At 41.3% G+C, this 26985-nt stretch overlaps 1 protein-coding gene across 1 annotated transcript; it reads right to left on the reverse strand.

Annotated features, from left to right (window-relative positions):
- Positions 1–26829, reverse strand: LOC148651472 (TBC1 domain family member 20). The gene is made up of 8 exons (XM_088601782.1): positions 26575–26829; positions 24642–24827; positions 23981–24061; positions 22533–22719; positions 19058–19159; positions 12226–12367; positions 10296–10480; positions 1–5702 (listed from the first exon to the last, which is right to left on the reverse strand). Exons 1-8 carry the CDS (start codon positions 26648–26650, stop codon positions 5450–5452), a joined length of 1212 nt encoding a protein of 403 aa, XP_088457908.1. The 5' UTR covers positions 26651–26829; the 3' UTR covers positions 1–5449.
- Positions 26830–26985: the final 156 nt, after the last annotated feature.

A 26985-nucleotide genomic window follows, 5' to 3' on the forward strand; every position in this document is an offset into this window, starting at 1 on the left:
TGTGAGCTGAACAGCACATATTTATTGAAAGAACACCCAATTAAAAAAAAAAACTAAAGGAATCAAAAATGAGAGACAATTATGTGACACTTGTGAACTTTTCTTCAAATTAAGCAAATATTCACATTTTTACACTGTCTCACATTTGTGCCATCTTTAAAACCTTTTTAAGATAACGGTTTACACGTACAATGCAATTAAGTTATATGAAATCACAGCATCATTTTTAAATCATGAGCTGGGTTTCTTTAATTCATCCACTGTTTGAATCTTTTACAGATTTAAACAAAGGCAAGCAGAAGCCTTACAAACCTACTTAACATTCCAGTTTAACAGTTAGACAGCGCCGAGCAGATTCCTTTCGGACCATGTGGTGCAAAATCTTTTAAATTTATCTTTCTACAAATGGCCTATACAGATGACTAAGGCTTAATGACATTTACTGTATCAAAAGATACAAAATCAGTCACAATAGAGAACCTCCACTAACAGTTCAGAAGAGAGAAAGGGGTCTTTTCCTTCACTTTAAGTTTGCAGACTATGCGGTTTGTTCAGCAGAGGGACAGAAAAACTATCTTTACCTACTGTATTGGTGTTAGCTTTTTATGGATTTGATCCAAACCGTGACTATATATAGCTCTGATAATGTAAATCGCTGCATCTCAGGGTAGTTGTTCCATACATAGACGTTACACTTGTCTTCAATGACATTGCATAAACGATAAGAAAGGGCATTTTGCAAACACCTATGCAAACCACATTCTCAAGGTTGTTTCTTTAACCCTATCTTTTTCAGTTCCCACTCTGAACTTCACCTCAGTGACAGAAAGTGATCAAATGTGCAGTCAGTATGGTATGTGACAGCCAGCTTTGCAGCCCATTATAAATGTTTAAAGAGCACAGGGGCCAATTAACTATAGCTCATTTCCTACGTGCGAATGGGAACGCTTAACAGCCATTTTTCATTATTAATACTTAAATATTACAGAGAGAGGATAAATTTAATTTAATCAATTAACCCTCTATGAACTATTTCTGAGAGTTCGAAGCTAACCTACCTCTGTACGCTCATGAACTAAGAGAGAACTGCTTGGGATATTAATATTAATCTTCTCCTTTGTTATTTGGAGACACTTCAGAATTTCATTTCTGAGAACATTATATAGGCAAAATGCCCCCGTTTATTTTCCAAAAGGGCTACTGAATTACTGTCTGACCTTGTAGATTGACCTAATAATCTTCCAATCCACACCACCTTCCTACCAAAGAAACATGCATTCTCATTTTTTTTAAAAGCTTTTAATTCTTAACTTAACCAGATGTGCTATCTACAATACAGTACATGACAGTCTACTTAATGAAGTTCATTAATTATAAAAGCAGTTAAAGCATATTTTAGACAAAGTTGCTCATAGAAGTCTGGAAGATTCTGCATACTTTTATTATATATTTTTTTACTTTAAAGTACGTTTTCCTCTTCAGCAATGATTGTTTTCTGTAAATTATTAACAAACAGGTTTATCTTGAAGGCATGTTTGTAGTATACTGTAGCTGTTTAACAACACATACATTTTTTGTACAATAAAAGGCTGCTATCAAAGTTTATTCTTCATGTATACAAACTGATCAAGAAATAAAATCGTAGTACAGTATAGATTTCCAGGACACATTCCACAACCCCTAACTAAATCAGCTTAAAATATCAAAACGGAACTAAAATAATAATTTTACAAATAGGAAGCCATTTGAAAACGGGGGTTTTGTAAATGGCACATCTACCAAAATGGTGTCACAAAGTCAGTTAATGCCAGCATAGATTACAAAAAAAAACAACCACATTTAATTACAAATTCTCATCTAATACTGCTATGGTGTGTAGAATCCACTTATTATGAAAGCATATTTGAATTCAGCTGTTGCTCATGCTTCACTTGCACAATCTACACTTTAATTCATCTCCCTGCTTTGTCCAGATGAATTGAGCTTCTTCCACATCTCTGTCAATCTCTTGTTTTGCTCTTGGCGTGTCCCTCCTTTCACTTCTCCCTCTCAAAGCGCGTCTGCGCTTTGGCACAGCTGCTTGGCACAAGCACCCACTGCAAAACATAAAATAAAATAAAGCGACAGACCCCCGCTACAGCTGCCGATCCCTCTATAACAAGCGGGCCGCGCACACCGCTGAGCTGGCGATCTCCGGCACGCCGGTCACACGTGAGCACAGCCCCCCGGTCTCTAACTCTCGGGGAGTGACCGTCCCCCTCCAGCAGCGAGGGGGGTGCTGTAGCCCCAGTCGGCACCCTAAAGCACTACCGCCGGAGCTGCTCCTTCACTATGCAGCAATTGCACCACCCAGAAGCAACGTTCCCTCTAATTGTTAATGGCCTGTGCGCGAAAAAAGTTCCAAGTTGTGCATTTCCCCCCCAGCGACAAAACCATGTGCGCACTAAATTGAGTGTATGTAAAATTGTAAACCTGAATTTATTTTTTGTTAATATAGTCAATTCTCATAGAAGCATACAGGTCCAAAAGACCGGGACAGCGATTCAACGAGTGACGAGTGAGCATGAGCAGCGATGTACGAGACTACGAAAGCATAGATATCGATTATCAAGTAGCAATAATAATGCACACAGCCAAGCTGGGCCTCTCGCACCCAGTCACATGTGGTCAATTTAGCATTTTTCAATTGACGACCGTGTTCGTTTTATTATCATCATATATTTTGGGGGAATTTATTTTTTTGTGCGCAGTTCAATTTCTGATGTGCGCTGCTTTCATAACCTGTGCGCGTATGGGAACATTGCCCAGAAAGCTGTCCTGCTTCAAGTCTTCTGCATTTTAGTGCAGGGATTCAGACCAATAAGAAAGGCAGCTAAAAAAATAAATATGAGAGTTTGGCAGGCATTTTCCAGCACAGGGGTGCCTGAACTAGCATTCTAATAATTGTACCACAAATGACCAAGTTACCTAATAATCTAGAGAGTTCTTCAAGTTGATACGATTTCTACATCTGCTACTTCCCTTTTAAATACATGGAGGACATTAGATTTTTAAGCAACATATTTAGACTTTTCACTAACCTTTCTAAAAGGACTTTGATCAATGCAGTTCAGCATAAGACCTTGCTCTTTCCTGGAAGATGTAGTCTTCAAGTCTTTAAAGTGATTAGTCTAATTCATACTATGAAAGTATTGATAGTACAGGTTGCTTTAAAACTGAGGTAGGCAAATCTTGGTATCTTCATTAATTGATGGAAAACAATAGTGTTACATACATTAACATAAATGCTGATCACAAGGTCAGCATTTAAAATGTGTGGCGTCATTTTAGAAGAGACCTTTTTAGAAAACCTTTTCCACACAGTGTAACTTGATTCCTCTGTAGTCATAAATCATTAGCATATATATAAATAAAGGAAAGATGTGAGTTTTGACTGATCTATTCCTTCCATCCATTTTCTAACCACTTCATCCAGTTGAGGGTCATGGGGGGACCAGGGTACACCCTGGATGGGACACCAGTCCATCGCAGACTGATCTATTCCCACACAAGAAATTTGCCCAGTTTTCATCCTCTTAAGTTACTCACAAAAACATACAGAGAGATTGGATTAGATACTGATGATGTGCACAAGACTTTAGTGTATTTTCCAAAGAAAAGGTTTTAAACAACGCTGAGATTTACAAAGTTAGATGGCAATAGTGTAATAATGGCATAGTCAATGTTTCTCAAAAGTACAAAACAGCCGTCCCAGTATGTTCAAGAAAATGCGCATCAATAGTGATTCCAAAGAAAATGATAAGTGAAGAACTATTGTTCCGTACCAAGACAAAAATGTTCACCCGCTTTAAAGGTTGCTATATGGAAGCAGCATCTATAATATACTGTACATTGATATTTCATTTAATTAAACCTTCCTACAAATATACCGTAACTATTGTAAGTAGGAAATATTGCTTTTTGGGAGGAACTACAATGTATTTGTAATATCTGTCTTAACTCTCAAGTACTAAGAAAAATGTAACCAATGGTTCTCTGGTGCACAATAACAACATGATAAGAATGTCCATATATAAAATATATAACTATTTTATATATTAACTATTTTGCCTAAATAATTATAAATACAATTAACGTATTTTGCTTTATCTGTATTAAGGATATCCCATTTTGTTCCTTCATATAAATCGAACAATCATTTCAAAGTATTAATATGCTTGACTTCAAAGACACACATGAAAATCCAGCATTATTTTGGGGGTAGGATGGAGTAAGAACAGTTTGTTGAACAAATCTTAATAACAGGCAAATATTAACAATGTTTTTCTGCTCTCTGGCAGAAAAGAGATTCTCTTTTCTAGATCAGGCTAGGCTGTCCTAATGATGGCTTTGGGTATACTGACTTTGCAAAACTCGGTCAATAAACCACATTAACCCAATAGAGCCCCACACATCTGTGCACAATTTTTCATTTCCTTTTGGCAGAGAGCTGGCCGACATCAGGATTAAGTTATAAGTGCTGTACCAGTCGGCAAAATATTGTTTGAAAAGTTTTTAACAATATCTCTGCACCATGTACTATTATACTGCTTATAAGTCTTGAAATGAGCCCCAGCAATCAGACATTTTATCTGAAGAATATGCTCTTTACAGCACCACTCGTATCTTAAAATGCCAGTCTCAAAAATCCTAAAATACAGTCTGTAATGGGCTCCTATCTAACAGGAAAAAATTGTTTCCAGGGAGTTTGTAGCAACTTGCCCTGTGCCTTTCTGAGACACAGAGCCGTGTTTCCAGATATGACTGACAGTGGTAATTGAAGTCTTGTTCTTTGACTTTCTTTTTGGGTTCCTGCAGTCGCACAAAGGTTCAGAGCAGTTAGGAAACAGAATGTCAGGCTCACACTGCTCTCCTTGTGTGCGAGTGAAGACAGATAAGTCCAAAACCTGAGGCATCTAAGTGGCTTGTTCCTCACCAACACTCAGTCAAGTTAAAGAATGAATTTTCAAGGCGATAACATCAGTGCAACAAACTTACAAGACCCTTTTTTTTATCCAAGTGGCTTTTTTTTATAAATTTCAACCGAAAAATGCCTCCTTTGACAGATAAATAAGATAGAACTTTTGACCGAAATGGAAAGTGGTTCTTGAATTGGTCTTGTATGTGAATGCACTTTACATTTATCAAAAATATGGGCAATAAAAGTTGTTTTTTTTTTAATTCCAAACTTGGTTCCTGCAGTTCAGCTCCTTGCGCATTTGCTTGGATGTACCGTGATAGGAATACATTGAGTGTTCTTTTCATTCCAGAAATGAGGCTCTTACCCTTTCCTGCTGTGATAGTACCAGACAGACGTATAAAACTCAGCGAATAAATAAAACACACGTAGACGCGTCACATGATTTGGCACCACGCACTGCCCCTCCCCGCCGCGCGGGAGCACAGGGGTTCAAAAGAGCTGGAGTAGGAACTCCGGGGCCCAGTCCAGAGCAGTCTGCGCGACAGCCAGCGCGGCGGCCCCCAGTGTGGCCGAGATGCCCCACACGGCCATTTTGACCAGCTGGCTCGTTCCTGCGGGCGCCACCTCCTCCGGGACGGCCAGCTCGGACGAGGCCCTGTCCCGGAGCTGCTGTCGCAGGACGGTGTCGGGCCGCTGCTGGAGGGTGGCCATTTGGAAGTCTTGGAAGGAGCTAATGGTGATGCTGAGGAAAGAGAAAAAGGGAAAGAGGAGGCACTGAGAAACAGCCGGAAAAGCCATGTCCTTCAGCAGCATGGTAAGAACAGCACACGGTGCTTCTTTCTTAAAAGTGACGTCATTTAAACTGAATCTGGATGGAGCACCGATTTAGACTGTGATGAAGATATCCACTACTTGATACCTTTGGCTTGTTTATTCATATTCCTGCATTCCACTATAAAAACAAATCAGTTCAAATGGGAACTTATTTTAGCTACCTAGCCTATTTTCCATCCATTTTTCTAACTGCTCTATCCACTTATATCCAGACCCTAACGTGGCAAGCAAATTAGCGAAACGCACGATTCATCCTGGACGGGACACCAGTCTACCACAAGGCAGACAGACACACTCACTCACACCAGGGACAGTTCTCCCAGAAGCCAGTTAACCTGCAAGTATGTCTTTGGACTCTGGGAGGAAACTGGAGCACCCATAGGAAACCCGTGCAAACATGAGGAGAACGTACAAACTCCACACAGATAGCCCTCCCAGAATTGAACGCAGGGCTCCAGAACTAACCACTAACCACAGAACAGTGCTAACCACTGCGAAACCGTGCTGCCCATATTACCCCTTTTATAATCTGGAATTAGAGCTTGGATTCACTTGTAACCACAGCATGCAGTACATAATGAAAACAGATTGTGTCATAACGGATAAAGGTGAGTTTGTTGTCCATGAAGTAGGGTCATAATTCCAGACTAATTTCTTTCTCCAGAGACTATAAACACGAGAATGAAAGTTTAATGCAATTAGCTATAGCAGTGCCTCTTTTGGTATGCTAATGATTTAGCCAGAGAGGGCTTTTAAAAATAAAAAAGCATACACAAAACTAAAAATATATAGGCTCAATGTCTTTGAAAACAAACTACATGTTTTAATGAGACATCCAGTTCATTGTTTTCAGCTCGTTTGGATCTAGCTCTAAAGTTGCACAGCTATTAGTTATATAGATAGCTCCACAGCAAGTTTAAACGTTGATGTGTAAAAGTTTAAAACACAAAATAATTTAACATTCTGCCCCCATAAATCACGGTGAACAGGTTTGGGACAAAAATGAAGACACTTGGGTAAATGAGGGACACCAAGTATATTAAAATCAAGGGATTCCACAGAAATTTGGCATTCATTAAGCAAATAAAATCCCAGCATTGTAAAAGTCATGGATACAAATGTTGAACACATCTGGAGGGAGACTTCACTGACTCTGAAAGAGGGGTAAATGTTGGGGTGGGCGCTTTTGGCAGGAGCTTCAGTGACCCAGACGGCTCAACTTGGCGATATTTCAAAAAGGTCATTTCCGCATGGGACTCCCGAGGGATAGAGGTCATCGGCAAAAGGGCAACAGCAGGGGGAAAACATGTCCCCCTGCAGGATCGGGATATCTGTGCATTCATTCGAAGTGGTCGCGCCGTCTTCACCGAATCCGACTCAGCACAAATTCCGCGGGAAACGAAGTGCAGCTGACTGGGACGCCACAGCAACTGAAAGCAATCTGCAAGCGACTGTCATCCGGGCCTTGAGGAAATAAATATGTTTGCTGTGAAGGGGGAGATGTAGATTAGATTGCAATGCAGAGGCTGGCTGTACAATGGGACTACCGCTATCGTACAGAAAACCTCAGCGGTTGTCCGGAAGCACAGCCACACTTGACCTTGTGGAGTGAGAAGACCTTGTTCAAGTGTTGCCTGACCTTCAGAGAGCTTCATTTCTAACCTAATGGATGTGCAGGCTTATCTACTATCCACCCCTTCCTTTCTGTACCTTAGAAATCCCATTTTCTGTTTCGGGGCTATATCTGACCGATACCAAAAAGAAGCCACATTAGGTACGTGGAGGGGGAAGAAAAAAAGGGATAAGAATCATCAGAAAACGCTGGGAAAAAAGAAAACTGACATCCACATTATTCATTCTTTTTTACAACGTGGCTACAGAGTAGCAACACGTCGTCTTGCCCCCGATTAAGTCCAGCCTGAGGACACAAAATAAATCACAGATCTGCCAGGATGATGCCAGACAATGACAAAGTCATCCACACCAAATCCTGTCGGTAATCATATTTTTACAGTCCTGCTGCTCTTGATACCGATTCGCACTGCAAAAGGATGGACCTGGGCTGCAATACTTAATGCAATTCATCCGCACGGCCTACGCCGTTTTAGAATCTAGGATCTACATGGCTGAACATTAACCTCACCTGCAACACCAGCTAGACAAAAAAAAAATGACGTCTGTTGTAATATTGTACATATTGCACGGCCAAACATTAGCGTTGGTGAACGAACTGTGCAGAGACATGAATACTGCTGCAAATAATGACCATTGGGGTGAATGTAGAATTATTCCCTCCACTGCACTACACTTTCAGGTCAGGCAGCACAATAGAGAGGAAGGTTAAAGCTTCATGCATGCTCATTTCATCACCTCCAACAAACAATGAGAGCACACGGGCCCCGGCACCCCTGCTGTGGAGTGCCAGCCCCGCGAGGCCGCAGATGCTGAGGGGGAATGTAATTTATGCAAAATTAGGCATGCACATAATTACCCAGGGACAGGTCTTATTTATTGCATGAGGTAGCTGCCCCCATAAGGGGCCTGGAGTCCCTTTAACTCTGAAAAGGCTACAAATGAAAGCCTGAAGTAACCCCAATTGTTAAATGCACTTTATTTCACCACTCTTTCCTCATAGGCATTGTATATATTGGCCTGTATCTGCTTTATTTTGCTTCACCCGGACCGTAGCTGAACAAAACTACTGATCTTTTGGAGGGCAATGTGTTGGGGGTTCTTTTGTGCGTGAGCGCATGTGCACAACGTCCCAAAACTCTTTTCCCTTCTAGGAAATGAGATCTACAAATTCAATCTCCAGACTGACAGGCAACGTTTAGGCGGAAAGGATGCAGATGGAGATAGGCAGGACGTTCGACTGTTGCATTACAACACCTCTAAAAGGCATCAGCTGCGGTGGATCTCAGCCTGTGATTTCATGCTCAACAGCCCCACCTTCTGGAGAAAAGACATTCTGATAGGACAAGCTAATGGTGGAGAACGATCACAAAATGCTGGGGGGAAAAGACCAGTCTCGTGTCAGTCGTGCAACTTCAGCTTTTCCTTAAAAATATAACACATTCTCCTGAAAACTCTTTTTCAGATTGACTAAATTTTAAAATAAAAATGAGAACGCCAGTGTATTTTACTCCAGTTCCCTGACAAATTAGGATTAACTCTAACTAAATCTAGGTTTTCTGTTTTGCTCCGCAGATGCTGTTTGTTTAATTTCTGAAGTTAATTTAAGGTGCCAAACAGCATGCGTCATGCCTCAGAATGAGCATCCCAGGACACAAGAGCCTGTGTTCAGAGTTCACAAGTCCTTTATCGAAACATTACTGGCCCCTCACGACGGTCTACACAAACATGAACGGCTCTCGATCAATTATACTAGATCAGATGCACTTGCCTACCTTAAATAAAACCACTTATCATATCCTTCTGGACAGAAATCTACTTCACAGTGTCTTTGCACTGCTACCTTGCCTGGATTTGGCGCCTCTACAGCATCACAGTCAGCAGTTGGGATTAGTGCTGAATTCTTCAATTTTGGGTACATCTTACTAAGCAGTTACACCATCATTTATGTAGAACCTGCACAGTGAATAACTGAAACTAAATATATAACAAAGAGGCCTACTGCACCAGACTGATCTGACAATGATCCAATTTTTCTTCTTAGTTAAATATTTTTAAAGTGTCCAGGGAGTTCATTATAGCTGACCATCCTTAATCCATCACACTGCATGAGGAGGCTATAGGAGATCCAGACGTGCTGACCATGAATTTTAACTTTCCAGAAAAGTTTGAGAAAGAGGACGAACACTCCAACAGTTTAGAACTGCAGGCGGAGGGCACAACCTTTTTCTAGTACGTGTCATTTCACATCCCTCCCTCTGCCACCCTCTGGAGGGTTTCTGTGAGCTTTGCCATCATAGCCGGGCTGTCCGTCCTTCAGCCAAGTGGATAAAACATCAAACCTCCCTTTCAAATTGCTCTGCCACTCAACCACTCTACACAGCTTGAAGCGACTGAATACCAATGATATCCGCCTGACGGAATCTAATTCGGGCCACTCAGGTGAAAGAGCGCCCTCTAATGTACGGGAGGGTGACTGCGTGAACGGACCGGGTGACGTCCCATCAGCCCTGGTCTCCCGAGCGATGTGTCGCTCCGAGCAGCAGCGAGAGGAAATCTAGAGACATTCCAAATGAGGTAGGAACGCAACAAGCAACGCTTAAACCCTTATTTTTTCTCCGATATGGAGACAGGTTCATGTAGGAATGTCAGGATCCATAAAAAGGACACCTGTACTTGAAATCGCCAAGATGTACTACACTTAGAGAAAGCCATTAGGTACTTGCAAACGAAGCATTCCGGTCAAGTGACCTTCCTGAGTCCAGGAAAAGATGACTTTCTACACCGGTGTGATTTACAGTACGCACATTTTAAAATGCTTCAGGAGACACGGCTCAGTTTCCACACGTATCTCCTCTCTCTCTCTTACCTCTCGCGGGGCTGAAGGGCAGCCTTCTTGGCGAGCACTACTGGAGGGTAACGAGTGAAGAGCTCCTGTGCAGTGGAGATGAGCTCCTCGTAGGGGAGGTTCTGGGGGATCTGGGACAGGAGGTGGTGGACGCTGGCCATGTCACAGTCACAGCTCTTCACTTCCTTCTCTCTGTAAAGAACTATCTGGAACAGGGGAGAGGGGAGAGGTGGAGGAGATGCAGGGATATGCTGCAGTATGTCTTTTGTCTCCCTCTGCCACATCACTCCGTAAGCTTTAAGTTATAGGACAACGTTCCAAGCTGGACGTTTCCACATTGTTCGTCTCAAAAACAGAAAATGAGTTGAGTGAAAACATTATTTGAGGTTTTCAGCCTCATATCATCTCCAACCAGATCTGTACTTCTAAACGGCTCATACATAGCTGAACCAGGACTGAATTTTGCTATGGAGCAAAAGGCTTTGGAAATTCCCGTCACTATTTTATACTATTGGCAACCATGCTACATTTTCCAGAGTCTTTGTTATCCAAACTTCAAACACCAGAGTGCCCCTTCAGGTTTCCACCCCATATCTGAAGGGGAATACGCTTATGGGAAAGAAGAAAGGAGCAATTTAAACTAATCTTGCTCAAACAGCAAAAGTCTTCCACACAAACCTCTAGTGAGTTCATTATAGTTCTTTAATTAACCGGTCTACAACAAAGTGCTCGAGACTCCCTCGTGACGTGAGAACAAAAACAGAAAGTAATGAAAAGTTTTATTTAAATCCTTCCCTTTTCTTTTAAAGATGCCTTGTTGTTGAAAACATAATGGAGGCAAAATACAACTTCAAACAGCACAAACGTCAAAGCATAACTTCAATTTTCCCTTTCTTATACCAGATTAAAACTAGTTTTCGGAAACTTGAGGAGTAACTCAGTTGCTTTGCACGAACTAGACAAATTGAAGACCAAAAAAAATAATGGGATGCATAATTATTATTGAAGGCAGAAAGTTATAATCATAAGTGTAAGGAGAAACAAACTCCTTAATGGTACATAATAATAAACACAGCTTCCTACAGGAACTCATAAATTAAATATTTAAAATACTGACACTTCTTGGTATCACTGTTGTTCTTTTCATATTACAAATAGGAGTTAGGCTTGCAATAAGAAAAATACTGGAAAAAATGTATCGTTCTTGGGCATTTTCTTGAAGAAGACAAGACAAGATAATATGAAAATATAATCACAGGAACTACAGTCGGAAAAGTGACTGCAGACAGATGACAGCAAAACTCTTGATACCTCTTCAAATCGTTCATAAATGAGTTCCCAAACACAATACATCCCACAAACATAATGCAGCACTGAATACAAACTGACACCTAAGTAACAATAATAGGTAATTTTTCCAGTCCCGCAAACTTAAATTCATGACAGGTTGCCTGCAAATTCAATATTGATTGCTATGAAAGTAACAAAATAAAAATTCTATTTAGGCAAAGACCAAATATGTCAAAATAATTTGTTTTAAGTACTTAATCTGAACAAGGAGTACATTTCTTAACTACAGGCCTGCCATTACAAAATAGGCAGCTTTTGCCAAGTCAGAAGAAAAAGATGGAAAAGGCTCTTTAACACTTATGTTTGGTTCACATAGGATGAATACTATGCGAGTGTCGTATAAACACGAGGTCGTGATATAAACCATATGTGTAATATAAATAATTCTTCCAAATGGGTATAAAACCATTTGAGAAACCTTTACTTCATGTAACAATAACAGTGTGGCTACGAATACTCATTCCTAGGCAATGTGCTTTTCCTTAGCCCTCATACCACTTTTAGTGGAAGCTAAAAGAGCCCTCACACCAGCAAGCCCATTAGATTAAAAAAATTACCGGGGTGCAAATGGGGTTGGTAGAAAGGAAACCTGGATTCTTACCACTGCAGCAAAGTAGATCGCCATTAGGGGATGGGAAGCCAGGAAGAAGTCGTAGAGCCTGAGAACGTGCCGGAAATCCGACAGAACATGCCCGTACCAGGTGATCAGCCAACTCAGCGCAAAGATTGTGCCCACCTCTGCCCTGCAGGAGCCAAAACAGACCACCACAAGGGCACTAGTGAGGGGAAACTGAACAAAAAACAAATTCCATTTTTATTAGGTTAAGGTATTAATTAAACATAATTTCCAATTACGTCGGGGCTTGTTTCGCAGACGGGACTTCTAAAATCTTTAAAATGCTACTCGACTTTGAGAAGAAAAAATAGGCTCAATATTTTCTTCATTGAAACGCTTAAAAAAAGCTCCTCAGATGAAACACTTCTGTGCCCTGAAGCGAAACGGCATTCACCCAGCTACAGGTACAGCATACATTAGCAATAGAGTCTCGCCATTGATATTCACAGCGCAAAACCCAGCTGTTTATACCAATACCGTGGTGCTGGAGGGCCAGTCAATTAGTACAAAATGAAGCCTGACATCTTAAAGTGGTTTTCGAAGGCAATTAAACCGCCGAATGAATTTAAAACTCCTATAATAAAAGTTTCATTTTAACAGCTACTGAAGAGTTTGGGCCATGACCCTCACCAGGATGAACAGCATGAAAACTATGGGTTGGATGACAAGTCTGGCCGACGCGTGCCTCGTATCTGTTTTATTTTTTTTAAATGGTCCTAGTGTTCATCCGATAAAAAACAAAAAAATGTGCAGCTGTAAATATCGACACTCAAGCAAAACAAAAGCGTTAAGGAATTCAGTTTTACTGAAGCAGGGGGTGTATAAAGGATAAAGCATGGTGTAAAAACAACTACCTAGCTCTGTAAAAAAAAAAAGAGGACTCCTGCCTCCCAGGCTCTCCCCTTCGGAGAGAGAGCAACAGCACAGTCCTTGACTTGACTGTGAAACTGCTGACAACAGTGTCAGTTATGATGCGGATATCCGTCTGCTGGGACCTGAACTGAGACAGACTGGCTTTCGGTCAGCAATGATTCTGAATGAAAGTGGCAACATGGTGATAAAAGACTTTGATGTCTTTTTTCCTCCAACCCCCCCCCCCCATGTTAGGATGAGTAATTTCTTCCTCTCAACTTTATTACAGCCCAAGGACAAGATCCTGCAGCTCCCTACACTTCCCCAGGCCTGTGCTCTGTCACTTTGGCCTCATAAACCACAGGCAGCCAAGTGTGGCAGCTCACAGGACCTCGGAGAAGCTCTGCACCATTCGGCTTGGCAGGGGAACCTGTTACCTGCTCTCTTATGACTGCAGTTATAGACAATGCATCTTTCTCTGCCCTCATTCCGGGATGAGCAGTAGAGCTACAGCAGCACAGCTAATATACTAGGCGCAAAGTGAAACAGCAGCACTTATACCGACAGTCACATTTTTCCTGTGTTTGTGCTACTCAGACCAGACAGCAGTATGTAAACCTCCCTCGGGCTCCCATGATGCACACATTCATTATTTATAAAGAGACACTCTTCTTCTCTAAATTTTAAATGTCCCGCGATTAAAAATAACTTACTGTGATCCTCGGTGCAGCCGAAGCTGCACGCACCTGAAACGCCACCAACCACCAAAAGTACACGTACACATTCAGACAACGAGCCAACAGGCTTTTGGAGTTATTTTTGTGAAAATAAATCAGATTTGGCGTGTATATTTGTAACACTTTTAGGTTTTAAAACGGACGGATTTTGGTACGTACCATAAATTGAAAAAATGAAAACCTCTACCTTTATTCAGCTTAGCCTTTCAGTCATATTGACCTCCTTTTAAGCTTTAAAAGCCGTCCATTATAGTTTCTCCGTTTGAACGATGAGTGGGTTTTCACAATTTATCATCCGCTAGCTTCTCCAAGGGCAGCAGGATGCCTGGGTTCAATTTCAAACCTGATTTGCCGTCTGTTCGGAGTCTGTAGGTTCTCCCTGTGATCATGTGGGTTACCTTTGGTTGCTTTAATTAGGTTAATTCGCTCCTGGGAAAATTGGCCCTAATGTGATGGGAGTGTGTGCGTGTCTGTGTCTGTGACTGCCCTGCGATGGGCTGCCGTCCTGTCCAGGGTGAACCCTGCCTTGCACCTGAATCTTGCCAGGACGGGCTCCTGCTCCCCCCCGTTACCTTGAATTGGATAAAGTGGTTAAAAAATGGACGGACGAATAGCTTCCCCAAAACCTTTGGTCCACATGGAATTGAAACGGCTCAAAACAAACAGCTTGATACAGGTCAAATCAAGAAAAAATATTGGGTTATGTTTCTTTGGGGGAAAGAAACACCAATAGCACCGTTTTACTGGAAAGACGCTGATGTTTCCATTCAAAAATGATGCATTTAGGCCTACCTGACACGTCAATATAAAAAGGAAATGCAAATGCCAATTATTAGAAGGGGGTGTGACACTGAGATAGCAAACACAGCGACAACACTATTTATATGTTCCCTTGACTGCCGACAGCTTCTTTCAAGTTGCACAGAGTGTTGAGACAGATAAGAACTGAAGACTTCCCAATTATAGCGTGCAGAAGTGTATTTTCTGTCAGGTAATCAATTATGCACATACAAGAGGTGGAAAAGGTACCTGATAAACAGGAAGTTTACTGTATTAATTTACTGCAAAAGTTTCATTTTTTGCCCCCCTTCTCACATTTCATCAGCCTTTGCAAACTCAGGAGGAAGGAGGAAGTACATAAGAGGAAAATCGATAAAATTGATTTTCTCTATATCTGTTGCTTTTGATCTACTGTAATTAATATCCCGAGACAGACTTGCATCCTGCACTTTACAGACAAACTACACATGAAGCAAAAATATGAACAAAACTGCCTGTATAGAGGACATGATTGACATTGCACCCATTTAGTGTGAAGCAGTAATGATGATTTGTTCAAATAAAGTTATTTGTCCTACAGTATGTGTATTAAGATATAAGCCATAAGGGCCTCTGCATTCGTTAGAGCTGAATGCAGCTAATCGCATTCTAAAAATAAGTTTTTGCACCAGTTTTAATATTTCACTTGCTCAGAAGTATTCCTTAAGATTTTGTTAAATTTTTGTTTTTCAGGAGAAATACAAGTTGAAATGGCAAAAACAAGTCTAATACATTATGCATAAATGTCTCATCAAAAATGAACAATTCTTTGCAAACGACTATTCTAGTCACTACTTGTTTTTCGGGAATAAGAGAGTAAGTACTATTTACAACAAAAACTGACAGGAAATAAAAAAGAATGACAAAAGCAATATTTTTTTTTATTAAACATCTAAAATTAGCCAAAACGCTGTGTTTTCTTTCTTCTCTTTTCAGCATGGAATAAACCTATTACTTGTTCCTTTGCAGCCTACGCATGCTGTCGCAGCTACCCAGCTGAACTAGAATACAATTATGACTACTGATTGAGTTTTTACCCCATTTGTTTTAATTATTTGTAAATTAAGCTTCAAAAGGTCACTGGCCCAAAATCTCAACTGCATGGAGACATTACACAGCCATTATATACTAGAGGAGAAACCTCTATCACTCAGGGTGAGCTACAGTAAGTATTATACAGAGCATGGCCTGACGAATAAGCAAAACACAGGTTATTTAAATATGAACAAGTACAGCTATTTACTGCTTTTTTAACACTTAATCATAAATCTTAGAATCAAACCCATATCGTACAGGCAGCCCGCACAATAAAGGTAAGGATCACATGGCTTCTCATTTTAGATTTCATCAGGATGCAAGCTGCTCACATTCGAATGTGATTAGCCAACTTGTCTGGTAAATCAGTTAAAGAGTAGCTCTTCTGGTAATCAGTTACACAAACAACAAAAGCTCTCAGTTTCAGGTAAGCCAGGACTTTAAACAGTCAATATCACAACTCCTGAGAGAAAAGAATTTTGTCAATTATAATTCCATGTGTCTATATAAGCTTAAAACATTTCAAAGTGTTTTTCACACATAAAGGACCCACATCATCATTCACTGAAGTGCCACACCATGCACCATGAGCCCCGCAATGTACTAGTTTAGGTAAAGTCATGAGAAACTGCTTTACCAACTGAGTTATAGGGGTAAATTTAGAAAGGTCATTGTGTACAAGCCCAGAGTGCAGTTTAGTGAGGTCAACTGTAATAACATCCCTACTCAACTTTGGATGCCTAATGTGCTAGTAATAAACAATTACGTTTAGTATCTCATCTGATGAGCAAAGCGCCACCTACTGGTCCATCAATACCACTTGCAATAGCAAACTGGGTTACTCTGAAGGTTTTCCCTAATGGTGTAGTACTGACCAGGCCCAGCCTTGCTTAGCTTCTATGCTCAGACTATTAGAAAGTTATACTGCTTTTTATTATGATCCTTAATACACTGTCTTATTTTGCAGAAAATCTGCTTGATGAAAACGGGCTGCAAGCTTGAAATCCAGCCTGCTGCTCCATTGCATCGCTGAAAATGCGAGAATTAAAAATCAATTCTGAATCAAGGAAATTCCGACCCAGATTTCTAACTTGAGGTGATAATATCTCAATATTGTCAAGTATCTCTCTAAGGCGATTATGCATCTGAAACTCAGAACAGAACAACATTGCATAATAGAATGTAATTGCAGAACATGACTCATTCGGCATTTCATTTGCTGAAAACTGTATCTGTATTATCCTTATGCAGCGCTCTAGGAAACCACGACAAGCAGAAAAATGTTATAAGGGTGAAAAGGCTGTTTTCACTTTGCAATTATGTCCTGTTGCATAAAGTATGTCTTACTCATGCTAATAAATGGGTAGGGTGACACAGCAGCAATGTAGTGGTGAGCCTAGTGCTGAGGTCCCGGGTTCAATTCCAGACCTGGGATGCTATCTGTGTGGAGTTTGTAAGTTCTCCCCGTGATTAGGTCCAAAGACCTACTTGCAGGTTAACTGGCTTGTGCAAAAACAGGCCCTGATGCGAGTGTGTGCGTGTTTGCGTCTGTGTCTGTGAGTGCCCTGAGAGAGTCTGGCGTCACGTCCAGTGGGTATCCCTACTTGCCCCAACTGCTTGCCAGAATAGGCTTAAGCAACCCTGAAGTGGATAAGGCTGTTTGTGAATTTTCACCTTTTATGTTACTGCACTGTTCAGTGCCTTATGGTATCTATATGCGATTCCGGCAATTCTTGTCCATCCACTTTCAAACACTTTGTAAACAGCTACTGATCTACTGTGCCACTGATCACCACAGATTCCAATAATTTGAGCACACAGTACAGACTGACATGGTGCAGATGTATTAGTTTAAAACAAATTGTGTTGCAGAAAATAAAATATGTCATCATGATAAGAACATCAGTCACAAAAGTCAAAGGAAAGAGGCCTACAAATCGCTTTACTTTAAGTGCCAAAGAAAATGCTTGTATATAAGCTGATAATTCTTCTTCCTGGACGTTTAAAAAAGCCACACAGCTGACAGACACACATTTTCAAGCCTACAGCTCTGTTTTGTACAAAGCACAAATCCTCATCGTACCACAGGGAGCATCAGGAAAGAAAACCCAAAGTGACTTCAGAGGAGTTAAACAGTTAGCGATATCTGCCCATGTCTGATTGCAACACTCTAAAACACATCGTGTGACTGGCTACACAGCCCTATTAACATTCAGGGAGATTAAATACCGTCAATACGTAATTTAGCTATGCGTTTTAATCATGTTTGTTCATTTTTTTTACGATTAAAACAGTCAAGGATAGGAGTTGTTTTAGAAATCTGGTTGTAAAGGTTTCTCAGTCTTGACTTGATCCTGTAGAGTGCTTCTGTATTAACACAATGACCTCACTGCAATCCATTCTAAAGGACATGGAACAGACATATTTCTGTTTAGAATACAAAGTAAAAATCAAATTGAAAAACAAAAACAAAATTGGGAAAAAAGGCTCAGTATTTCATATCTTGGACTATCTTTGCAAAAGGTAGCATGTTTTAAACTTCCATCTAGGGGATGCTAGCCTGTCTGGTTTGAACAATATGTGATATTTTGCGCACGGTTCCCTTTTACAGAGAAAAAGCGAATTATATAATATGGCTTCACTGTGGCATTGAGGGTTTCCTGATGGTGATCCTACAGGGGATCCGTGGAAAAGAAAATGGGATGTGGAGGCAGACTAAGGCTAAAGCTTGCACTGCTAACCTGGCACGCCATCTTTGGAAAAAAGCAAAATGGCAATTTAATACAGATTAACAATCTAAATTAACAGCACAATACAGAGAAGCACTGCAGAGCTTTTCAAAAATATAATTGTTCGAGCACTGAATAAGAATTCATGAACATTACAATGTTCACCAAGAGCAGACTATTTTTTGTTAGATATCCAATAATAACAGAATGCTAAAAAAACTGTTAGCATGTGGTGGTTCACAAAATGTTTGGAAAATGGGTCTGAACACTTGAAATTGCGTATTGTCCACAGGTGGTATGACTGATTTTCCAGGATGTAGCTGGATGGAAGCTTACTATATCATTACAATATGCCCACTGCTTTTCTCATGAAGATGCAGTGGAGCAACATTCCAAGTTAGAACCCACAGCTGCCTCAGCTGATAGCTGCTATTGTGAAACAGCTGGAGTTTAAGGGAACTAGTAAGCACGAATACTACAGTGTTTCTCGCAAAACACTGGAAGATCTACTTCCATCTGACACACATGGACTCCATTTTCGGGAACTTTGTTTTCTAAATGGTGGAGGGGTCAGACATGTTGCAAACGTCTTGCTACAGACAAGGAAGAAACAAGGTGCTCCCGTTTCAACATAAACAGCCCTACCTTTGCATGAAGTCATGGAGTTCTGGATCAACCTCCTCCAAGATTGGCATGAGGTAATTTAATATGTGCTTTGTGCTATCCATCGTAGGATCCATGAAATCCCTAAAAATGAAGTGAAAAATATGCACAGTTATCTTTTAACCCTCTAAATGCGTATATTAAATTAAATACACCTGTATGCATATATTAAAGTGTGGAAAAATATCCATTGCTCCATTTTAGAAGAGCAAAACCATTAATTTTAAGGTAAATACCACAATTTGGTTGTCTTCAAGGTGGAATTTTAATTAAATCGCACCAGCTCCCTTTACCCTTGAGCTTATGTGTATTTAACAAATACTTCCCCAGTTGATGGTCGTCTTGCTTATTTCCACATCACTACACAAAACAGCCGATTTAGTCAGAAGAAACAATGCGTGCTGTGACAGTAAATCCTAGCACTGCAGTTGTGCTGAAAGACTGTCAGTAAGAAAGGAGATTATAGTCCCAAGCACAGTGGGCACAGAATTGTCATTTCAGGACGTTGCTGAAGTATTCTCATTACAAGCATTGAAATAGCGTCACAGACAAAATCTCTTTTTAACACAGGCACTTGTTGATCAAATCCTGCAGATGGACTGGGAACACATTCCATGTGCTTGCAGGCTCTGTTATGTTTAGTTCAGCTTTGGTGAAAGCTCATTTACCGGGGAATATGTGACATTTTGTGTTGGCCACACCTTCTGTCACCCAGACATTGTGTACTCCATTTAATAATAATTGCTTACACTTATATAGCGCTTTTCTGGACACTCCACTCAAAGCGCTTTACAGGTAATGGGGACTCCCCTCCACCACCACCAATGTGCAGCCCCACCTGGATGATGCGACGGCAGCCATAGTGCGCCAGAACGCTCACCACACATCAGCTATCAGTGGGGAGGAGAGCAGAGTAATGTAGCCAATTCATAGAGGGGGATTATTAGGAGGCCATGATTAGTAAGGGCCAATTGGAAATTTGGCCAGGACGCTGGGGTTACACCCCTACTCTTTTCGAGAAGCGCCCTGGGATTTTTAATGACCACAGAGAGTCAGGACCTCGGTTTTACGTCTCATCCGAAGGACGGCGCCTGTTTACAGTATAGTGTCCCCGTCACTATACTGGGGCATTAGGACCCACATGGACTGCAGGGTGAGCGCCCCCTGCTGGCCCCACTAACACCTCTTCCAGCAGCAACCTTAGTTTTTCCCAGGAGGTCTCCCATCCAGGTACTGACCAGGCTCACACCTGCTTAGTTTCAGTGGGTTGCCAGTTGTGAGTTGCAGGGTGATATGGCTGCTGGCTTTAATTATTATTATTATTATTACTAATAATTATTATTATTATTATTACTCCATTTAGCCAGTCTGGGGCATAGCTTGAAGCAACACCTGCAGCACAAATTAGCAGGTCAAAAGGAAATTGCAGATTGTTTTTCCAATGTTTTTTTCCCCCACTGTTAACTTGTTTGCATGCAGTGAATTTTCTATCCTCAACTGACATCAGAAAAAAATCAGTTTCATCTGTTACCCTCTCTGTTGAGGGAAAAACACACTTCAATCGTTATACAGTGCCTTCCAAAGGCATTGGAACAGTAAAATGAAAACCTGTTTTTGCTCTACAGTCAAGCACTTTCCCATTGGTGACTATGAGAAGGTGTCAGTCCTAGTGAGGTTAGTAAGCAAGCTTTCATCTTGATGAGACACAGGAAAACTCCACCCCAGATCAGTATTAAAGAAAAACAAAATTAGACCAGAAAGGAATAGAGAAAGAGTAAAATGTGAGAGAACTCCTCCTTTACTGACCAGAGAATACATTATCTCTTCATAATCGGAGCACTATAAAAACAGACACTAGCCTTTTATGTCCCATTCTTCGGATGAGATATAAAACTGACTCTCTGTGGTCATTAAAAATCCCCAGGGTGTTTCTCAAAAAGAGTAGGGGTGTTACCCTGCCATCCTGGCCAAATGTCCCCATGGCCTCTACTAATTATGGCCTCCTAATAATCCCCATCTCTGAACTGGCTTCATCACTATGTTCTCCTCCCCACTGATAGCTGGTGTGTGGTGATCGTACTGGTCTACTTTTGCTGCTGCCGCATCATCCAGGTGGGGACTACACATTCGTTGCAGTGGAGGGCTGTCCAGAAAAATGCTATATAAGTGAAAGATATTATTATATTATTATTATTAAGAGACTATTGCCTTAAACAGACTTACTTGTTTAGTGCAGCATGGTTTTGGAATAGGGAAAAAAGTCCACGTTTGTTAAGTACCCCTTTTAGAAAAAAAATAGTTCCATTTAGAACCGGTTTATTTGATAAGAAAAAAGGACTCTCTTTTACTATACGGCACTTGTGCCTCCATAACAGGGTGAATTCTGCTTTTCCGGGTCCTGTAAAAACGCAGGACCCCGAAATACTTAGTTTTGAAAATATCTGTTAAGGAGAGCGGTGAACTTTGTATGTGCATGTGCTTTTGGAAAAATACTTTTAAATTTGCCACTTGGTTTATTACTTTGTGACCACACAGTGTTGGAGAGCACAGGTCGATAAATGTTAAGGTTCTCTATGTAGCTGTGATTTTTCCCATAATGTACTTGAAAAGCCAGCTGGTGTCAGGACCTGGATTTTGAATATATATTCACATCCCCTTGTTCGTAATATTTACTTAAACAGGAAGAAAGTAGCCAAGAAGTGAATACATGGATAAAAGAATTACATTTACTGTAACTATCTCAGGGAGTCATTTCTCATTTATGAAAAAATAACTGCTGAAAATAAGGAAGCCTCCCTCATGCACTTAAGACTGCACTGTAATGCTCTACTCGCTGGGGTATCTAAATCTACTTTGAACAAACTGCAGTATGTCCAAAATTCAGCAGCCAGAATCCTGACCAGGTCTAGTGCAAATGATCACATTACTCCTATCCTGGAGTCCTTGCACTGGCTTCCTGTCAAATTCCGTGTGGACTTTAAAATCCTCATGCTCACCTACAAGGCTCTGCATGGCTTGGCACCTCACTACCTGTCTGAACTATTATCGCCCTACTCCCCACCTCCCAACCTACGCTCTTCTAATTCTGCTCTCCTTACTGTCCCCCAAGCCCGTCTACATTGTATGGGTGACAGGGCCTTCCTCCTATTATACCCCCAAGCTCTGGAACTCTCTGCCCAAGGATATTAAAGAGTCACCTTCTCTAAACTCCTTCAAATCCAGACTCAAAACCTTCTTCTTTAGAAAAGCCTTTTCTTAACTGGTGCCATTCTTCACTCCTCTGCTTTTCTTAGTACCACCATCCACGGTCTCCTCTGTATATTGTAATTGTGTTTTATCTTGTGTATTATTTATTTGTTGTTGTCATTCTGTAAAGCACTTTGAGAAGCCATCTTTAAAGGCACTACATAAAATAAAGTTTATTATTATTATTATTATTAAGACAGAACCCCTTTACCTGAGGTGGTGATTTGACAGAGTGTCCACCATAGCTGCTGCCATTCTCTCCCCCACGACCAGTAAGAAGGTGACCACGATATCGTGGTAGCCTTGGTAGTAATGCAGCTGAGGGTTCCTCTTCAGGACGTCCAGGATGATGTCAGTCAGCTGCTCCTGCAGGACCTCTCTCTGCTCGGCACGCATCCCTGAAGGAGAGAGAGGACAGCTGAGCCAGGCAGAGCCCACGCTCGAGCCACGGGACACTGGACTCTCTGCGCTTTACATCCCCGCGCACAGCGGGTGCCCGTCACTTCCTTACATCATAATCAGTCCACGTCTGTCACCTCTGCCATCTGTTGAGCGAGTGTGTTCTGCAAAGGACAATGGGATGCAATCGCAGAGTGGGGAAGGAGGCCGAGGTGCCAGATCAGGACCTACATAGAACGGACAATCACCGCTTTTCTAAAACTACCCAGGCAAAGGGGTTCTGTAAATGTATGAACCACACTTAATGGGCGGCAATGTCAAAGTTGACTTTTCCCCCCCCAATACCTGTACAATTGGTGGAGATTTACTGAGCAGCAGGGAACTAATAGAACTTGTTTCTTGATGTGGTCAGAATGAATGTGAAAAGAATTGTGAAGACAGTTTTTGTAGCTAAACACAATGAATTTGAACATTTTTAATGTATCGATCCATTTTTTTTTTTGTCCCGCCTTGTGCTCCTATACTGTGACAATGTGGCAGCTTTCTAATACAGGATTCTATTACGTTTGGGGTGGCTCTGTGGCTAAGGATCTGCGCCTGTGGCTGGAAGGTTGCCGGTTCGTATCTCGCGGCCGGCAGAGGAATCCTCCTCCATTGGGCCCCTGAGCAAGGCCCTTAACCCCAACTTCTCCAAGGGCGCCGTATAAAAAGGGCCGACCCTGCGCTCTGACCCCAAGCTTCTCTCCCTGTCTGTGTGTCTCATGGAGAGCAAGTCGGGGTATGTGAAAAGACAAATTCCTAATACAAGAAATTGTATATGGCTAACAAAGTGATCTTAAATGAAAGTGACAAATCTTTTGCAGTAACAAACTTTAGCTGTGCAAGGACACCAGGGCAGGAGTAATGCAATTACTGCCAAAATCTGGGCATACCGAAGTTTGTTCACTTTGGATTCAGATATAAGTAGGGTGTTGCACTAATAAACTGTAGAAAATATTATTTTTTTAAACTTACAAAAATAATTCTAGTTTCCAATTGAAATTTTCTGCCTTAACAATTGCAGAATATTGCAACATTGCAGTAACAATGGGGTTTACTATAGAGTAGTGGCACTACACGTGGATTGTTAATATCTATCCCACCCTCTTACAGTGGGATCCATTCTGAACTCCTCTGTCACTTTTAAACAGTAGTTTCATACAACTAGTCAAAAGATAAAAAGGGAGATGTTACGGGAATGTTTTAATTAATTGTAATTACCTTTTGGAAAACGTCGCATTGACCTCCGGACATCGAGAAGCACCTGGTTGTAATCCTTGTGGCTCTCTCTGACATCTTTTCCTGGGGATATTGAAGAATCACTTTGTTATCGTTCTTGCTCATAACATTTGAAAATCAAATATTAGATGTCTCTTCCGGTCAATAATGTAGCTCAACAGACTGATGACTGAACATCAGAGCATTCATCCATTTCTACTTCGGAAGCCATCTAGGTTTCTATGGTTGACCATTTCAAATGGTGTGACAATTGTGTAGAAAACAATTTTAGAAATCGCGCTCTTTATTCACAACTTCCATACTGCACTTTTACAGTTAAAAAAATAACACCTAACCGTGGCACAAACCACAAGACAGTGCTTCATTTAGAGGCAATTAAGTAGCATAAGCTACAAAGAGCAGCCAATAAATTTAAAAACACATCCAAATCATGCACGTTCATCGTAGGCTTCCACTTCTGCAGCACCTGGGGAGAATTAACGTTTGACCACAAGAAATTAACACCTGAGGTATGCCAGCGGCCGATAAATAATTCAACATCAGCTTCCTTTCTAAGTTGCCTTAATTACACACATGAACACACACTGGAACACAATCTCCACCATGGACACACGCCTGCGTGCTGTTTCCAGCGCTCTCTCACCTGGTCTGGGAGGCAGATTGTACACATTGACGCTGAGCAGCTTGGGCCACACTTTCCTCCTGATCTCGTCCGCCACGAGTCCCCCCTCGCTCACGGCGGCTCTGCGCAGGGTCTCGATGTCCACGGGATCGCTGTTCAGGGCCCGGTGGATCTCCACCAGCTTCTGCTTCTTCTTCGACTCGTGCTCTGTGCGCCGGAACCGAAAGGAAACGACTCCCCTCAGGGCAAGGCATTCAGGGAGAGTAAGGAGTGGAAAAAAAAGACGTACCCGTAGCGTCTTGAACTCACTAGCGGGTCAAAGTTGTGGCACCCCTATCAGATGTGCAGCCTTCAAGCAACGTGAATACATTTCACTTGCCAGTGGAAAAGGAAGTCTTTTTTTAGATCCTAACTACTCTGCAATGTTGTTTTTATTTCTGAGAAATGCTGGATGGAATTACCGATTGGAAAAACTAGCAGCAACCACCCGATCTAGACAAAAACCAAGTGCCCACCTCTTGCCTCTGATCGTTTTTATTTTTTAAACCTCCTGGCAGCGAACTGGATACGCTGAAGCGAAAAGCAACAATCCAGTCGCCTAAAACTAAATTGGGAGACGGATAAAAAAAATGTGAAAAGACCTAAAATCAGCTGAATGGAACCAGTTCTTTTTGTCGTTCTGAAGGACTATCAACATCTTAAGATGCAGTACATGCACATCTCTATGTGATGTCCTCAGTGTGCTTCTAGAAATGACTGAACACTGAAGACTAACAACGGATAGGATCTTAAAAAGAAAAGGAAAAACTTGGATCAAATATGCTGACAGACGCAGATGTAAAAACTGCAGGTGTATGCTATAATAAAGACCATTCACGCTGACACAAGGCAGAAACATAGCACACAGAAACATAGAATCCAATATCAATATTTAATGGCACATGACATTAACATCTCACAACGTCTCACAACACAGGCGAGGTCACCCCGCGGCACGCGCCCGTGTTAGGGCTCATTCACAGCCCTGCTGACGTCACCTGCTAATTTCCGGGTGGATCAAGACACATCAATACTTTCCTCCTGTACCCAACACTGATTTACATAACTGTCCTTCTTCAGTATCTGGCCTGAATGATCTTATTTTGACTTCATACTAATGGGATGTGGTCCTCAATTTCTCTGTTTTGGTGTGTCACAATTTGTTCGTCGCTTTGCTTGTATAACGGCGGATCTTTGAATCCACTTTCCATACCCGAATCGGAAGAACCGACTGCAACTCAAAACTGGGATTGTGTCCAAACCTTAATTTACAGATTTGCACTCACAGCGTAATCATATATTCCTCTAATGGTGTTTTTATTGTTGAATTCCCATGTTAAATGGGAAGACAAATACTACGTGTACACGGAAAACAGTAGCTAACAGCTTTGGGAACAATTGTACAGATGTTTGCATTAGGCATGCAGCCTGACGTGATACAAACAAGATACGATGAAACAGAATTTTCTGTATTAAATACCTCATTGCAACAATAGAAAGAAGTCAAATTGTCGTCGAAGGAACATCGTGTTATCTGTCTCCTCATTACCGAGATGGGATACTCAATTCAGGTTATATTCCACAGCCCTACGCTACCGGTACGAAATCACTATACTCTTTTTATAAACAAACTGTACACGGTGCAATATTTTATATCCGAAAAACACCGATTGCGACTGTAACACTGCCGCTGCTCATGATTATGCATTTACACATTTTGTCGCTTGTCCGAAAACGTGCACTTACACGTAGGCACAGACTGAAAGAGCAGCCCGATTCTGACACTGGACGAATTTAGCTTAACATGGATTTGTATGACGGATAAAAAAAGGTAATTTTGCTGAGATAATAAAATATTCCCCGTTTTGACACGGGTTATATGAAACATTAAAATAATAAATGAACGATTTTTAACCTCCTTGCTTCTTCACGGTTCCATTTCCAGTCACTTGGGATCCAGTGTTCTGCTGGTGTTTTTTTCCCTTCTTCATCTCCTTGTGACACACTAGATTATCTCCCAAGATCTCACATACTTTTAAATAATTTTAAATAATACAAACGAAATTACGAAAGGTTACGTAAGCAGAACCATTCAAAAATCAGCACATCAGCCTTCCTTCACCTCAACCGTCCCCCTACAATGGCAAATTGCCTTCTACCCCAACCTTGACAAACCTGAAAGGGGAACTGTCGTTGTCTCTGATCCGATTGGTGCCCACTCGAGGACCCAGCCTGAGCGCTGCTTCTGATTGGCCGGGCTCTCTCGCTGGCGTCAAGCAGGTTATGTTGAGAGCGCCTGGTCACGCAAGGAATTCTAGGAAATGTA

This window comes from Lepisosteus platostomus, chromosome 12 (assembly GCF_059453375.1).
Source record: "Lepisosteus platostomus isolate fLepPlt1 chromosome 12, fLepPlt1.hap1, whole genome shotgun sequence".
Taxonomy (NCBI): Eukaryota; Metazoa; Chordata; class Actinopteri; order Semionotiformes; family Lepisosteidae; genus Lepisosteus; species Lepisosteus platostomus.

Coding starts and splice junctions, on each gene's coding strand:
- LOC148651472 (XM_088601782.1), bottom strand. CDS start 26,650: ATGAAGAAGGGAAAAAAACACCAGCAGAACACTGGATCCCAAGTGACT. Junction 24,062..24,641: donor CAATCTGCCTCCCAGACCAG/GTGAGAGAGCGC, acceptor CAATATCCCCAG/GAAAAGATGTCAGAGAGAGC. Junction 22,720..23,980: donor AATGCGACGTTTTCCAAAAG/GTAATTACAATT, acceptor TCTCTCCTTCAG/GGATGCGTGCCGAGCAGAGA.